Below are 14650 nucleotides of genomic sequence, written 5' to 3'. Positions count from 1 at the left end.
TTTGTACCCAATAGTTTTATTTAATTTTCGAATATGGTCATTCCAGGTAAGGTTTTCATCAATTTGAAGTCCTAAATAACGGATGCTTTTTACCTCATCAATTGTTTCATTACCAACATGAATATTCAAAGAGGAAAGAGGGCGAACATTTCTATTTTTAATTAACATAAGTTTGGTTTTGGTAGAATTTACAATTAATTTATATTCTTGACAAGTGCTATAAAGGGATTTGCTATAAAGAGCCTATATATTAATTTTCAATAATTTTATGTGATATTTTATTTATTTGTTTTTAAAATACCTTCAGTACTATTGATAAATACTGCATTATAGTTATTTTATCAGGTTATTGTGATACTTGTATAAAGCAATGACTATATTTTATTTCTCGCTTTCTTTTTTATTCCATATAATAATTTTGTAATATTATTTATACTTTCATTACTATTGATATATACTGTATAAATAATTAAATAGACCAACATAAAAACAAACACCCTATTGTGCACCCCCACCTTACAATGGTATAATCCATTGTTGGGTGGCTTTCGACAGGGGTGGCTTTCTTCCTACCTTCATTTTTCTTCTCCAAAAACTAATTAATTGATGTTTATAATGTTTCCTCACCTGCCAAGTCAGCTTTGAATCAGGCAGCTTTGTTTTCAAGAATATATAAAAACCAGGGGGTGACGACAATCTCTTAATCTAATTGTCTTTCCCCGCAACATTCGGAAAGCTATTGTATTTATATATATTTTGTTTATTATTCAACATTCTTGAATACGCACGGGCACAATCAGGAAGTCGAGAGGGTCCTTATCCCCTCAAATTATTCAAAATTTTAATCCTCACAATTCTATCTTTTATCAAATAAAATAACGTAAATTTTACTGGGCCTTCTGCCCCTCAACCCAGCCTGGGCCCTTATCTTCTTTAGCATACTTGCTCGCTGCGCTCGCAAGGCTTGACACCTCCATAAATTTTACTCTGGCGGGCCCCTGATACAATCTTATAATAGAAACTAATTTTAAGAATTAACATTGTAAGTAAGTAAGTAGCTTTATTACTTCTCTTTTATAACAGTGGCACAACTTTAAAAGATGTGCAACAATAACAAAAACAGTATACACTTAATTACTGTGATTAAATAGAACTCGAAAATACTGCAGTAGAACAAGTTTAAATAATAATAAAATTATAAAAAGGATTTACAAGAAAAAAATACAGTGCACCCTCCAATTTGGGACCCCTCTAATTCGAGACCGAGAGTAATTAAAGTATTGTATATTTAATTCAATAACATTAATCTTTAAAAAAAAAATATTAGTCATGCAATAGAAAAGTATTATATATTTATATAATCCATGCAGTTGTTAAAAATAATATACAACGTTTATCGAAAATTTTACTTACAATAATATAATTAACGGGGTTTGTATAATTTATTGCTAAAATTTGATATTCGTAATGGATTTCTAGATCATCAAAGAAAGTAAAATGATTACACGCGCCCGCATGCGGCCTTGAACAAATATACTGAGTTGTTTAAAGGTCCTCTCCGATAGAGCATGCCCAAATATTTGCACCTTTACAGCAAAGTATGAAATGGCACCATTATTTTATTGCGACGAACGTAGATAATATATTCAATAGCTTTACAAATTACACAAATGACCGTGGTGTGTGGCATTTGTTATTTGGTATTTATTTGCTCTAAAGCGCTTTGTTTTCTCTGGTAATGTGTAAATTTGCATAAGTGTATACTGCCATGTAGGCATCAGTAATTAAGCGATTTTTTTACGCTCAGTTTATACTAGAACATCCCGCGGAGATTATCGAAGATCGTATGAAGTAATTTATTTAAATATTAAATGGAAACTACAAATAATTCTTCAAAGGAGACCGATAACAGACTGACTAATAATTATAAAGATGAGTATGTGCATTTTTTTTTACATTCTTGTACTCTGTATTTTTTGTATATTTTTTTACATTTCTATACTTGGTATTTTTTGTGTATATTTTACATTCTTATACTTTGTATTTTTTGTTAAATATTAAATCTTAGACATTTCATTTGTACTCAAAATAGTCTTAAGAGTTTATAAACATCCTTAAATATAAGATGTGTTCCTCCTAAACAACTTAATAGACGTAAAAATACTGATATAAAAACATTAATTATAAACCTAGATGAACCTAATCCACGAAGGTGGTAAGAATACAACTATTCTGCTGTCAAAGTCTTGAGTATTGAAGCTGAGCCCTCCTGAAAGCACAGTCCTGATCACATAAGTAAGAAGAATCGAAATGCCTTATTTTACATTTAGCGGAACTGAGAAAATTAAATAATGTTTGGCTAACTTGTGGTTGATAATTAATTGTAAAGCATTCAACTACGTCGACAATAATATTGTTACTCACGAATTTAATCAAATGATCATAACTAAACCTCAACGTGGTGTATAACTATAAAAAAAAATTATTTGAAAGGAAAACAATTTTACTCATCTTGTGAGTCAGTAATTTGGTCATTTCTAGTTCGCTTTAGTTTTAAATATACGGTATAGTTTATGATAATTGTAAATGTTTACCTGTTAATTAAACAATGGCAGAAAAAGAAATCAATGATAAGGCCAAAAAATTGTTTGTTTACCCTCCTCCACCCGCCCCTAACTCACTGAAACAAATAGGGGCGAAAAAACTAAAACTTTTAAAAAGAGTTTTTTTTTTCTTTTTTTTTTCTTTACAAATTAAAAATAAATGTGAGTGAATTTATCTTTAATTTTTGCCAGATACCCTACAAAATTAGTCTAAAGTCGTTGTCTGATGTAAGATATTGCCATTCTAGGCCTCTGTGGGTTATTTTTATTCCAACTGATGAGTATTTTTTTTAAATGAATAAAATAAAAAAAAATTTCCACGCGCCCTTATTTATCATTTAATAAAAAAAAAAAAAGAAGGGCAAACAATTAATTTATTTTATTTGGCCTAATAATACATTTGAAATCCAACTCAAACTCAATCCCAATAATGTAATGAATGTTTTAAAATAAAAAAAATTTTCCCCCCGCCCTTATTTATCATTTAATAAAAAAAAAAAAAGAAGGGCAAACAATTAATTTATTTTATTTGGCCTAATAATACATTTGAAATCCAACTCAAACTCAATCCCAATAATGTAATGAATGTTTGTTGTAGGGTGGTACCACCAGCTACCAGGGGCTACCATAGCTGGGTATGTATTGAATGTTGTTAAAACATGAAATGAAAGGTTCAAATTACCACCTAAATCATTTAATTTCTAAATACACTTTACATTTTGTTACCGTTAGGCAAGTTTTTGTAGGCTCTAACATTAGAATAGGCAACTTAAAAGGGTTGAAAGCAGATATGCCTAGTCATACTTGGTAAGTGGTATTAATATGTGGATACACTGGTTACTACTCGTTTGGAGTCTATTATGATACTCGGGCAACACTCTAGAGCAATTTTTACACTCTGTTAAGTAGGATAGACAACGACTGTTTTAAAGGTAAGCCTCATCCTAATGCATCCTAATTATAATGTTTACACTCCACTTATGACGTTACATTGTCTGAATAGCTGTGTTATTTATTTTTATTTTAAATTCTTGTAAATTTATGAGTTTAATCTTTTCCATGGGTGAATGGAAAGCAATTAACCAATATCCTTGAACTAGGTACAGGCTAAGGTGAAAGTATCAAAATGAAAAGTGGGTCCAACCAGTGGCGTCACGCTCGGGCTCTGACGGGGCGGCGGAGCGCCAGGGCCCCCAGGCACGAGAGGCAACTACATTTTAGTATAAAAAAATATAATATAATACCATAGTTTCATTCAAAGGCGTCCCCGACAGTTTTAAACAAAAGCTGCTTTCTGATGTTTGACATTTGTTTCTGGTTTTGTGATCAATATCTGCTTTGCATTTTATATACGTTATTAAAACATATTTTGTTTCTCACTAAATTATTCTCTGTATTTATTTACACCTACATAGAGTACATAGGCCAGCCTATACCAGTTCAGAACGTTTGCCTATGTCATCTATGTTGGTTTTGTCATAAAATTGTCTAAAATATTTCATTAGTCATGGACCGTTTTATGTTCTCTGACAACGCAGTTAACAGTTCATAAATGCCATAAGCTCTGAGCGCGAGAGGGTGAAGCCCCCTCGGACCCCCACCAGGGGGCCTTACTCGGCCTCCTGGCCCCAAGCGCCATTGTTCGGTCCGCTCGCAAACTTAATATTCGCTTATTAAGGCCCCCAATAAGTCACCACCGGGGCCCCACAAACTCCGTAATACCACCTAGTGAAATAAAAACAATGGTGTAAAAATATTTTGTCCGCACTATCAGATTTTATGTGACAAATGTGATGTCATGGGCCTATATGCCTAATATGACATCATTATGCTTCAGTAATCTCCCTTCATTCACCAGGCAACCCACTTTACAACGTTCGTTCTTCTCAAAAGTCGGAAAAGTTGTAAAAATCTTCGAATACGGTCGTTTGGTAATGTACAATGAGGTCTAATTTTACATACTATGCATCTGGTGAAGCTTGTGTAATAAATTCATATTACGGCTCCATTTGCTATTATAATTTTACGTAGAAATTTTAACTGTGGAACCAACCTTGAATTTCAAGTGCCGTAGTCGTTGTGTTCGAAGAATGATATTATGATACCAATATACATGTTTCTTTCAGTCGAAATGTTATGAATAAAAATTTATACGTGGCAGCTTTCGTTGCTCTGCTTGGTCCGGCTATGATGGGCTACACCATGGCATACACATCTCCTGCTATACCTGACATGGAAAGCCGAGAATTGTTTAAGACTACTGATCAAATATCGTGGTTTGGTGTAAGAATTACTATAGCATTATTTGAAAATGTTCTAGAAAATGGCTATAAATCATTGCCAGTATTAAAATAACATGTCATGTTTTTTTCTCATAAATACAAAACGTCTCCAGATCAGCAAAGTCATACCAATATTGAATTTAAAAAATTAATTATTTTCTGGTATTCTTCCTGTTGGTATTCCTCTTTCTGATTTAAACTTCAATTTGTTTACAAATTGCAATGAAATTTACATCGAATGAATTAAATCATAGAATTTTGGTTGTGTATGAGTTTAACGTGGGTAAACTTTTATAAAGCCAGTCCAACTATTAATGTTTATATCTTTTGAATTGTGAAGTAAGTTCTATAGTCGTTGGGCTACATGCCAAATTTGGTTATGAAATTATTGTTTACATTTTTAAAGTACAAGGCCAATCTAAGAAAACACCTTTTAAAAATTGAATCGCTTGTTTTTAAGTTCAAGGTGGTTGTATCTATTATGCTAATCCCATTTACTAAATTTGGTCTAATTTGAGGTCACTTGGGAAATTTCACATTTCTAAAGATATCTAAAAAAACTCTCAAAACATTTCGTTTATGGGCTATCGTTACGCAACTAGTTTCAAAACATATGGCTACTTAAGAAAAGTAATACAAATTCTTTCAATATTTTGTAGAATACAAATACAGGTAGGACTATATTGTTAATTTATAATTTTTATTTTAAAATTTTAGTCATTGTTGGCCGTTGGTGCTATAGTCGGTGGCCCTATTGCTGGGTTTTGTGTTCATAATTTGGGTCGAAAATATGCCATGATGCTGTGTTCTCTGCCATTTGTGGTTGGCTACGGTCTCATAGCATCAATAGATAATCTTGCAACACTTTACACTGGACGTATACTGACTGGTATTGGAACAGGAATGGCTTCTCTCACAACCCCTGTAAGTAGGTCTAGATATATTCTGTATCTCTTTAGCCAGCATTACTTTTGATTAGGTTATTGTGTAGCAACACCGCCATCACTAGCAGAAGCAGCAGTCTGTAGAAGCAGGAGTCGCAGCAGCAGCAGCAAGTGTACTATTACACAACAATTCTTAATAATGTCAAAGATATTAGAAATACAAGATAGAGTACTCGCATAGCAAATGAGGCGGAAATTGGTCCAGACATACTCGGCGCCCTTCTCTTCTTATAGGTGTTGCTAAATACAACGGGTTCGGCTGAGGGTGTGTGGCTTGTGTGGTGATACGTCATGTATAAATTATACTACGGAAGCTTAAAATGACCTTCCTGATGTCTAGATAATTAACTCGTCATGTCTACATCCTGTAGGAAAGAAGATCAAATGTTGCGATTCTGGATCTCCTCATGTCTACATTTTTCAGAAAAGATGATTACATGACGAGATGCTAGATCTCGTCATGTCTAAATCTTTTAGAAGAGATGACAGATGACGAGATCCTTGATCTCATCATGTCTACATCCCTTAAAAGAGATGATCAGATCCCTCAGAAGAGATGATCAAATGAGGAGATCCTGGATATCACCATGTCTACATCCTTTACAAGAGATGGTTAGATGACGAGATTTTGACCTCGTCATGTCTACATCCTTTAGAAGAGATGATTAGATGACGAGATCCTGGATCTCGTCATGTCTACATCCTTTGAAAGAGATGCTTAGATTACGAGATCATGGATCTTGTCATGTGTACATCCTTTAGAAAAGATGATTAGATGACGAGATCCTGGATCTCGTCATGGTGTACATGGTTTGGAAGAGATTATTAGATGACGAGATCCTGGATCTCGTCATGTACATCCTTTAGAACAGATGATTAGATGACGATCGATCCTGGATCTTGTCATGTGTACATCCTGTAGAATAGATGATCAGATGACAAGATCCAGGATCTCGCCATCTGATTATCTATTCTACATGATGTAGACATGTTGAAATCATGGATCTAGTCATGTGTACATCCTTTAGAAGAGATGATCTGATGACGAGATCCTGGATCTCGTCATGTGTACATCCTTTAGAAGAGATGATCAGATGACAAGATCCTGAATCTCGTCATGTATACATCCTTTAGAAGAGATGATCGGATGACAAGATCCAGGATCGATCGTCATGTTACATCCTTTAGAAAAGATGGTTAGATGACGGGATCCTGGATATCGTCATGTGTACATCCTTTAGATGAGATGATTAGATGACGAGATCCTGGATCTCGTCATGTCTGCATCCTTTAGAAGAGATGGTTAGATGACGGGATCCTGGATATCGTCATGTGTACATCCTTTAGATGAGATGATTAGATGACGGGATCCTGGATCTCGTCATGTGTACATCCTTTAGATGAGATGATTAGATGATGAGATCCTGGATCTCGTCATATGTACATCCTTTAGAAGATATGATTAGATGATGAGATCCTGGATATCGTCATGTGTACATCCTTTAGAAGAGATGATTAGATGACGAAATCCTGGATCTCGTTATGTGTACATCATTTAGAAAAAATGATCACTGTTAAGTGCCTTTTCCGGCCATTCAGAGCTCCCTATTTTTTGAAAAATCTCATCTCCTAAACCCTCCCCCTCCTCAGGCATACAAGCTAAGCCCCCTGTTGGACAGCTTAGTCCCCCAAGAAAATGTATCCCAGAGCAGTTACTGTCTAGGCCTTTAGGCATATGCAGAATGTGGCCCTAGGCTACTAAAGAATAGGCCTAATTGTTATTTAATACATTACTTTATACAATACAAATTGCAATACAGACATTGGAAAGTTAATATATATAATTAATTAAATATTTAACATTCTGTTCCCCTTCTCTTTTTGTGTAATATAGCCGGCAATTTCGTGAAACATTAAAAAGTAATACATCTTAACTTTAGCAGTTATGTTGTAATAGAAGTTGTAATTTTAATGTATTAGGCTCATTTTCTCTTCATGTAGGCTAATTTGTTCATGGGATTAAGTTGGAAAATCCACAGAATAAGTACAGTATTGCAGCACTAGTACTATTAGGCCATTGCATTGTTGAATTGTCATTTCTTTCTGTGATTACGGCCTAATACCTAAAATAAGACTAACTAGGCCTATGTATTATTTCACTCTGTGTAGACACCATAAATTGATAATGTTCCAGGGATCTTAATTTTGGAAAGAAAATTACAGAGGGACAACTTATTTTTTGTTACATTGGTTGTACCATGGAGTTGATATGTTTTTTGCTATGCTGTGTGATAAAATGAAAGACAGGGTCTACTCTTATGTCGAGGACGAACTGTAACTGAAAGACGAACTATAGCTGAAATTGTGCATGCCGTCAACATACGAAGCCACGCCCCTCGACTGAACCCGTTGTATTTAGCAAACCCTTTTTATAATGCAAGTTTTCTATACTTGGTCCAGACGTATAGGGCGCCCTTCTGTTGCTAAGTATATACAGACTTTTTTCTTTTTTTCTTTTTTTCTTCGTTATCACACAGAGTCCGGTCATACGATTCTGCGTATCTGTCATTTTATTGTGTTGATTTATTTAATGCCTATTTATTGTATCTTATGAATAATGGCAACGATTTCTACCTCTGCAAAAGGAGGTTATGTATTCACAGTTGTGTAACGCTGACATAAGTTTTTTTTAGATCCAGCCGTACGCGCGGCCCCCATTGATTGTATTCCCACATTGCATTTCGGTGGAACAGTTTTTTTTTCTGTGGAGAACTCTATCTTGTGTTTCTAGTATATTTGATAATGTGCATTGGTCAGAATAATTAATAAATGAAATGAAATAAATTTACAATGACGTTTCAATTAATTTTACTAATTTTTATCCTTAGGTATACATAGCGGAATTATCAAGACCAGATCTGCGAGGAATGTTAGTAGGGGGTTTTCAGTTGTTTCTATGTGTTGGAATTCTTCTTGTGAATGCTTTGGGTAGGTGTTGGTTGTGGTGATGAATTCAAATTTGTTTTGACTCCAGGGTTGATCAGTCCATGTAGGAGGAATAGGGCCTATACAGCATTAGCGTGTGCTGACTCCAGATGTAAGGTTGACATTAATTCCAATGGGGCTACGCTTATTGTAGCTCTGTTTGAATTTTTATGATAAGTCTCTAACGTATTATCCATTTATTTCCATTTGCCTTAACATCAATGGTACATACCGTGTGGTGCCGCCATCAAAGTCTATATAGTTGTATAGAAAATTAAAAATATATATTCAAAGACCCCATAATTCAAAAGCCTTAAATATAATTTAGGTGAACAATACCTAATCGTAGTATAAACTATATACTTTGGATTACCGGATCTATATGTACTACTGTGTTATGGGTTATTCAAATTTAGTTTGTAAATTTGCTTTATTTCAGGGATTTCGCTTTCTTACGTCTGGTTGGCTGCTGTTGGGTGCGCAATATCTACACTTCTAGGAGTACTGATGATGTTTATGCCAGAAACACCGCATTACTGCATTATGAAACATAAAATGAACAAAGCATTGTCAGTCTTAACGTTGTTAAGAGGCGGAGAATACAATGTTAATCACGAATACAAAGACATTGCGGATGATATACGGTCAAAATCAGTACGAAACTTCGTTAATGCCCATGTACAATCCATTTTGTTATGACGATGATGATGATAGAATAAAGGCGAATATAAATATATCTTGGCGGCTACATTTTTAACATAACTTTATTTCATGTTCACAGGATGATTTTCAGTGCAAAGAGTTCTTTAAGCCGAATTTGTACATACCGTTGGTGATTAGTGTAATTCTAATGATGTTTGTACAGTTCAGCGGTATAAATGCCGTTGGTTTTTATACTGTTACCATCTTTCAAAAATCGTCTCCATCAGTGGACGGCAATGTAGCGGTCGTTATTGTAACTGCCGCGCAAGTTGTGGCTACGATTGTGTCAGTTTTACTAATCGACAGGATTGGAAGGAAAATACTCCTCATTATGGCCGGTAACATATAATAATATGATTATACAATGTGTTTATAAAGCTTTCTGTCAAGGTTATACAATTTTCTTTAACGAAAAAACAACAAAAAACAACAAAACAAACAAAAAATTAAAAGACCGTTGTACGTCCATGATAGCCACGATGTGCGTATATGGTCATAATGTGATGTCATCATGACCATATTTAGGCATGCAAAATGTTTTTTTTTTGTCAAATAAAATTTTATAGTCTGAACAGCGGACTTTGAATAGTTAATATTGTAGTCAATCTTGTGCTGAAATAAATGTCGTTGCACTGTCCCACTACCAAAATTTGTGTAGCAAAAATTATTTTTATTCTCGGGAATTATTGTTTAATTCTTAGGAATGGGAATGTGTCTAAGCGCTAGTGCATTTGGACTGTACTACAAATTAACAGAGAACACGGCAAATGGCACCTCCATAAATGACGTTAATTACACAGAGTCGACATCAATCCCACCGATATCATCAGATCTCACATGGCTATCTCTAACAAGTGTTATTGTGTATACATCATCATTTTCCTTTGCTTGGGGTGCAGTTCCATTGGTGGTCGTGTCGGAAATCTTACCAACTAGAGCCAAGGGGCCAGCAAGTGCAATTGCAATAACTGTCGCTTGGTTATCTGCATTTGTAGTAACGAAGGAGTTTTTCAAAATGTCGGTGAGGAATTAGCTTAATTATATGTCTTCATTTTACCTTAAGCACAATTAAGGTAGAGCAGGTTAACTCGGCCGGCCGGCCGTAATTGGTGGTATCAACTGTATGCGTGTTAAACCGGTGAGATCTTTAAAGAGAATTCCCTTGTTTAACTGCTTCTCTTCTTTTGTTTTTACTGGAGGGATGAAATTCACTAGCAAGAACTTCGTTCATGGAGGGTAAACTGCAACAAAAGCAAGACAATCAAGTACCATACGGCGTTAAAACGAAGTTGATTAAAGTAATTTTATCTCTGGTAAACCTTGCCCTTTTCTCACCGCCGTAATGCATCGATACTTGTCCTATTGGTTTCTTTAAATGTTATGGAAGGCCATGATCTATCATTATTTGTGACTATGATGTTTATCTTTTTAATTAGGTTGTAATGTCAGACGCTGGAGTGTTCTGGTTCTTTGGAGGTGTTTGTCTTCTGAGTGTCATATTTGTTGCGTTATGTGTTCCTGAAACCAAAGGAAGATCGTTGGAGGAAATATCAAAACACTTTCAACGTAATTTGAAACGAGCGAGAGCAGCTAGCTCAGTCGGCAAAAGTGGTGGGCCGCCGAGAGGGGCAAGGGGAAATATTCCCGGGGCCCAAACCTAGGGGACCCATAGAAAATTCAGGTTACATTTTTTCCATATTTTTTCAAAAATAATTATTATCATGGGCCATCAATAATGGGATTTTGCCCCTTAATAATGTTCCCCTCCAGATTTACAGAGAGCCCCCTCTCAAAAAAATTTTCTTGTGCCTTCGGCGCAATTCTCCCCGCGCTTCGCGCTCGTAACCTGGGCCCCACACTAACCCGAGCCCCTACATTTCCCCTCTTGGCGACTGCTGGTGGTGACCACCACTGTGTGCTGACGCGTGGATCTCTTGGTCCCTGGTTCAATTCCCATCGTTGTTCTCATCTGGAGGGCTAAAAGTTCAAAGGCGTACCCGCGGCGTCTTTCGGATGAGACGAATCTAATTCCGCCGCTCCCTATGAGCGTCTGCCACTGATTTTCAGTGGCAGTGGCAGTCTCAATGGATCGTCATTAAAAATGATCCACTGCGCTCGCGTTGTAGCAATTGCGTTCTCCATGGAATCACGATCAGCCGACAACTGTCAGGCGCAGTAGAAAGTGTTGCATCAAAGTATCTCACAACAAGGTCGTAGACTTGCCACAAGTCCCTTATTATTATTATTTTTTCACATTCTGGACAGCGCCACCAAGGAGCAAGTAAATATTGAGACGGAATAATAATAAAACAAGAAATCAAGTATGGACGCCAATTAAATTAGGTATGGCGAGCAGTAAGCGTAATAAAGAGTTAGTAACTCAAAATTAGGGGCTAGAACCCAGGCTACCAACGTCACTTTCATTTAGAAACGCGTTTAATTTTTTTTTCGTACGATGCTGATGATTGATTACTTCATTTTGTATTTTGGGATGGTCTTTGGGCTGTCTCTTATACACATCTAGATGTGTATAAGAGACAGCTATATTTATCGAGATTTATTTTCGTCATACAGTACTATTAATAAGATTTACAAGTTAAAATAAATAAATTAATAAACTTGATATGAATTCAATTTAAGCTCATAGTAAAGGATTTAAATACAATGGTGCGTTGTAATTATTTAGGAATCATTGTTGCTACACTGTTGCGATTTATTTAATATGAGAATGGTTTATGATTAGGTGATGATAGTGCACTAATTCCATTGTTTTTTATGGTATTATTGTTTAATATTGATGTTATTGTTCCTAAAGCTGATATTAGGCTATTAGACTGAAAATGAAAATTAACTAATCAGCCGGTAAAGACTGACCCATTTTATTGTTGCGCGAATAATTGCGCCATGCATGTTAAAGTGTAACCAATCTATTTTAATTTACTTTGTGACACCATGTCAGGAAAATTTAAAATTGAAAAAAAAAATGAAAAAAAAAGTGGGTTAAACCCCCACAAAAGACAAAAAATGAATTGTATTGTTATGTAATGCTTTTTAGAAAACTAATAAAGTTATTATTAGAATAATGGATATCTTATTATAAATACATTTATAGTTATTGTATTCTATTTCTTGGTGTTCTTCATTACTGAGCTTATGGTGGTGTCGGCTGAGGCAATGGTGGTAACGCATGTGGTTGTGTCGGTGGAAATGTTTGTTTGATAGTAACATCTGTCGTGGAAAAGTAAAGTTTTACTAAATTATTTTAAGTTTGGCAAATCCGATTGGTTTAATACTTGGCAGAACGCCAGATGACAATCACGAAGTTGCGGCATATTATTTATGTTTGGAACATGTGTAATTATGCTTATTTTAGTCATTTATATAGCTATGAACACAAAAAGGTAAAACATATGGCAGACATACATCAATGTTGAAACTGCCAACACAACTGATTTTCCAGAAGAAACCTGAGTACCAGTAAAGGTGTCAGGATTAACTGAGGCCGGTAGGGTTGCATGCCCATATATAGTCATGATGTTGCTATATACGGTCATATGATTCATCCTGTCCATAAATAAGCATGTCACATGTTTTTGACAAATAAAATGTGGTTACAATTACAAAACAAAAATGCTTCATTTTAATTCATACTTTTAGTCGCATACGATTATCATATTAATTTAGATTTATTACACGGATGATATTTTATGATCCACAAATTTAACAAATTATAGTTTTACAATTTCTAAGCACAGCGACGGCTGTTGCACTGGTAAATTTTTCTCATGGTTTAACTTATTAAACAAAAAAAAAGCAAATACTTAGTCATCAAACTTGAACATAGTACTTTATAAATCATATAACATTCTATCATGAACAAGAAACGAAAAATGATGAAGATTACTTTTTAAAAGTATGTCGCCCTCTAAATACGTGTTTGACATAGCAAGATCCTTCGAATATAATAGCCTAATCTACACAAACGTCCTAATCGTTGTTTAGATAATTGCGAAATGCGAAGTCAAAAGTAAATGGCAGCTACAGGTAATGGTTCGACTGAGAACGATGGCATGCTGGCTGAAAAAGGAGAGTAAGTGTCACATAGAGATAGGCCTATATAAAATTATATCACTTTCATTAGTTGATCTAAGATCCAGTCACAGGCTGGTGGTCGCACATGTACTTCTGAAGAACTACAGTGCCTGTACTCGCCTGTGTACTATGGGCCACCTAGAAGAACGCTTTGATGTAGAGAAGCTTAGTTCACTTGAGACCTTAATACATTATTCCTTTGATTTACCAGAATCTACATAAAGTAGACAACATGATGAAAACTGAGTAAAGCCACTGACCGAATATTTTTTTGTGTTTAAAAATGTCATTTTAATAATAATAATAATAATAATAATAATAATAATAATAATAATATAATAATAATAATAATAATAATAATAATAATAATAATAATAATAATAATAATAATAAGAATGATAATAATAATAATAATTATAATAATGATAATAATACTGGGTTTTTTTAGGCTAAAAGCACGAAATATGTTTTTATTTTTTCATTTATTCTTTTATTTTTTTTATCTATATAGGTATACATAGCAGAGTTATCGAGTTCTAATTTGCGAGGAATGTTAGTAGGTGGCTTTCAGCTGTTTCTAGGCGGTGGGATGCTCCTCGTGAATGCTTTGGGTTGGTGTATATGACCAGGTGTTAATTTAATGTCAAACCTCCTCCACGATAATATGTGTGGAGGATAACGTGTAGAGATTTCCCATACCCGGTATTTGTTCCTTTATTCCAGCACTGATTCTATTATTATTATTCTACCAAACATATTTTGTTTCATGACTTAATAATGTGATAGACTGGTTTTCATATATATATATATATATATATATCGTCCCCTATATAACGTAGTGGCGAATGTGGAAAAATCAATTTTTTTTTTATTTGTGAATTTAAGTTGTTTTACTGTGTAGAATCTCTGACAAAAAAATTGAGTCAATTTGATAAGTAATTAAGGAAGAAAATTAATTAGCAAAGTGGCGAATGTCGCTATATCAATCGATGTGTTTACTACAAACTGGCGAATGTATGATTTTTCACGCACGACGCATATC

At 34.7% G+C, this 14650-nt stretch overlaps 2 protein-coding genes across 7 annotated transcripts in view; both read left to right on the top strand.

Moving 5' to 3' along the window:
- Positions 1 to 1514: 1514 nt before the first annotated feature.
- On the top strand, positions 1515 to 11208 carry LOC117111432 (solute carrier family 2, facilitated glucose transporter member 8-like). 4 transcript variants are annotated; one of them, XM_033254347.1, is made up of 9 exons: positions 1515 to 1936; positions 2194 to 2295; positions 4730 to 4886; positions 5603 to 5809; positions 8718 to 8817; positions 9254 to 9468; positions 9596 to 9854; positions 10218 to 10537; positions 10953 to 11208. In XM_033254347.1, exons 3-9 carry the CDS (start codon positions 4740 to 4742, stop codon positions 11175 to 11177), a joined length of 1473 nt encoding a protein of 490 aa, XP_033110238.1. In that variant the 5' UTR covers positions 1515 to 1936; positions 2194 to 2295; positions 4730 to 4739; the 3' UTR covers positions 11178 to 11208. The 4 variants fall into 4 exon arrangements, with proteins under 4 accessions (XP_033110238.1, XP_033110240.1, XP_033110237.1 ...); XM_033254349.1 differs by lacking the exon at positions 2194 to 2295 and having other exon boundaries at positions 10218 to 10519; positions 10950 to 11070; XM_033254346.1 differs by lacking the exon at positions 2194 to 2295 and having other exon boundaries at positions 1545 to 1936.
- Positions 11209 to 14119: 2911 nt separating this feature from the next.
- LOC117111434 (facilitated trehalose transporter Tret1-2 homolog) overlaps positions 14120 to 14650 on the top strand; it is a 4547-nt gene continuing 4016 nt past the window's right edge. Inside the window, exon 1 of one of the 3 annotated variants that reach the window (XM_033254353.1) lies at positions 14120 to 14164. The gene's annotated coding sequence lies outside the window, so the exon portion shown is untranslated. Of the gene's footprint in view, positions 14311 to 14650 lie in introns of all 3 variants that reach the window. The other 2 variants (XM_033254352.1, XM_033254351.1) reach the window with 2 other exon arrangements.

The sequence above is a fragment of the Anneissia japonica genome, unplaced genomic scaffold, assembly GCF_011630105.1.
Source record: "Anneissia japonica isolate Jap-2015-1 unplaced genomic scaffold, ASM1163010v1 scaffold288043_len311759_cov178, whole genome shotgun sequence".
Classification (NCBI taxonomy): Eukaryota; Metazoa; Echinodermata; class Crinoidea; order Comatulida; family Comatulidae; genus Anneissia; species Anneissia japonica.
Note: the sequence above shows the minus strand (reverse complement) of the source record. Positions and strands in the feature narration are given on the sequence as shown.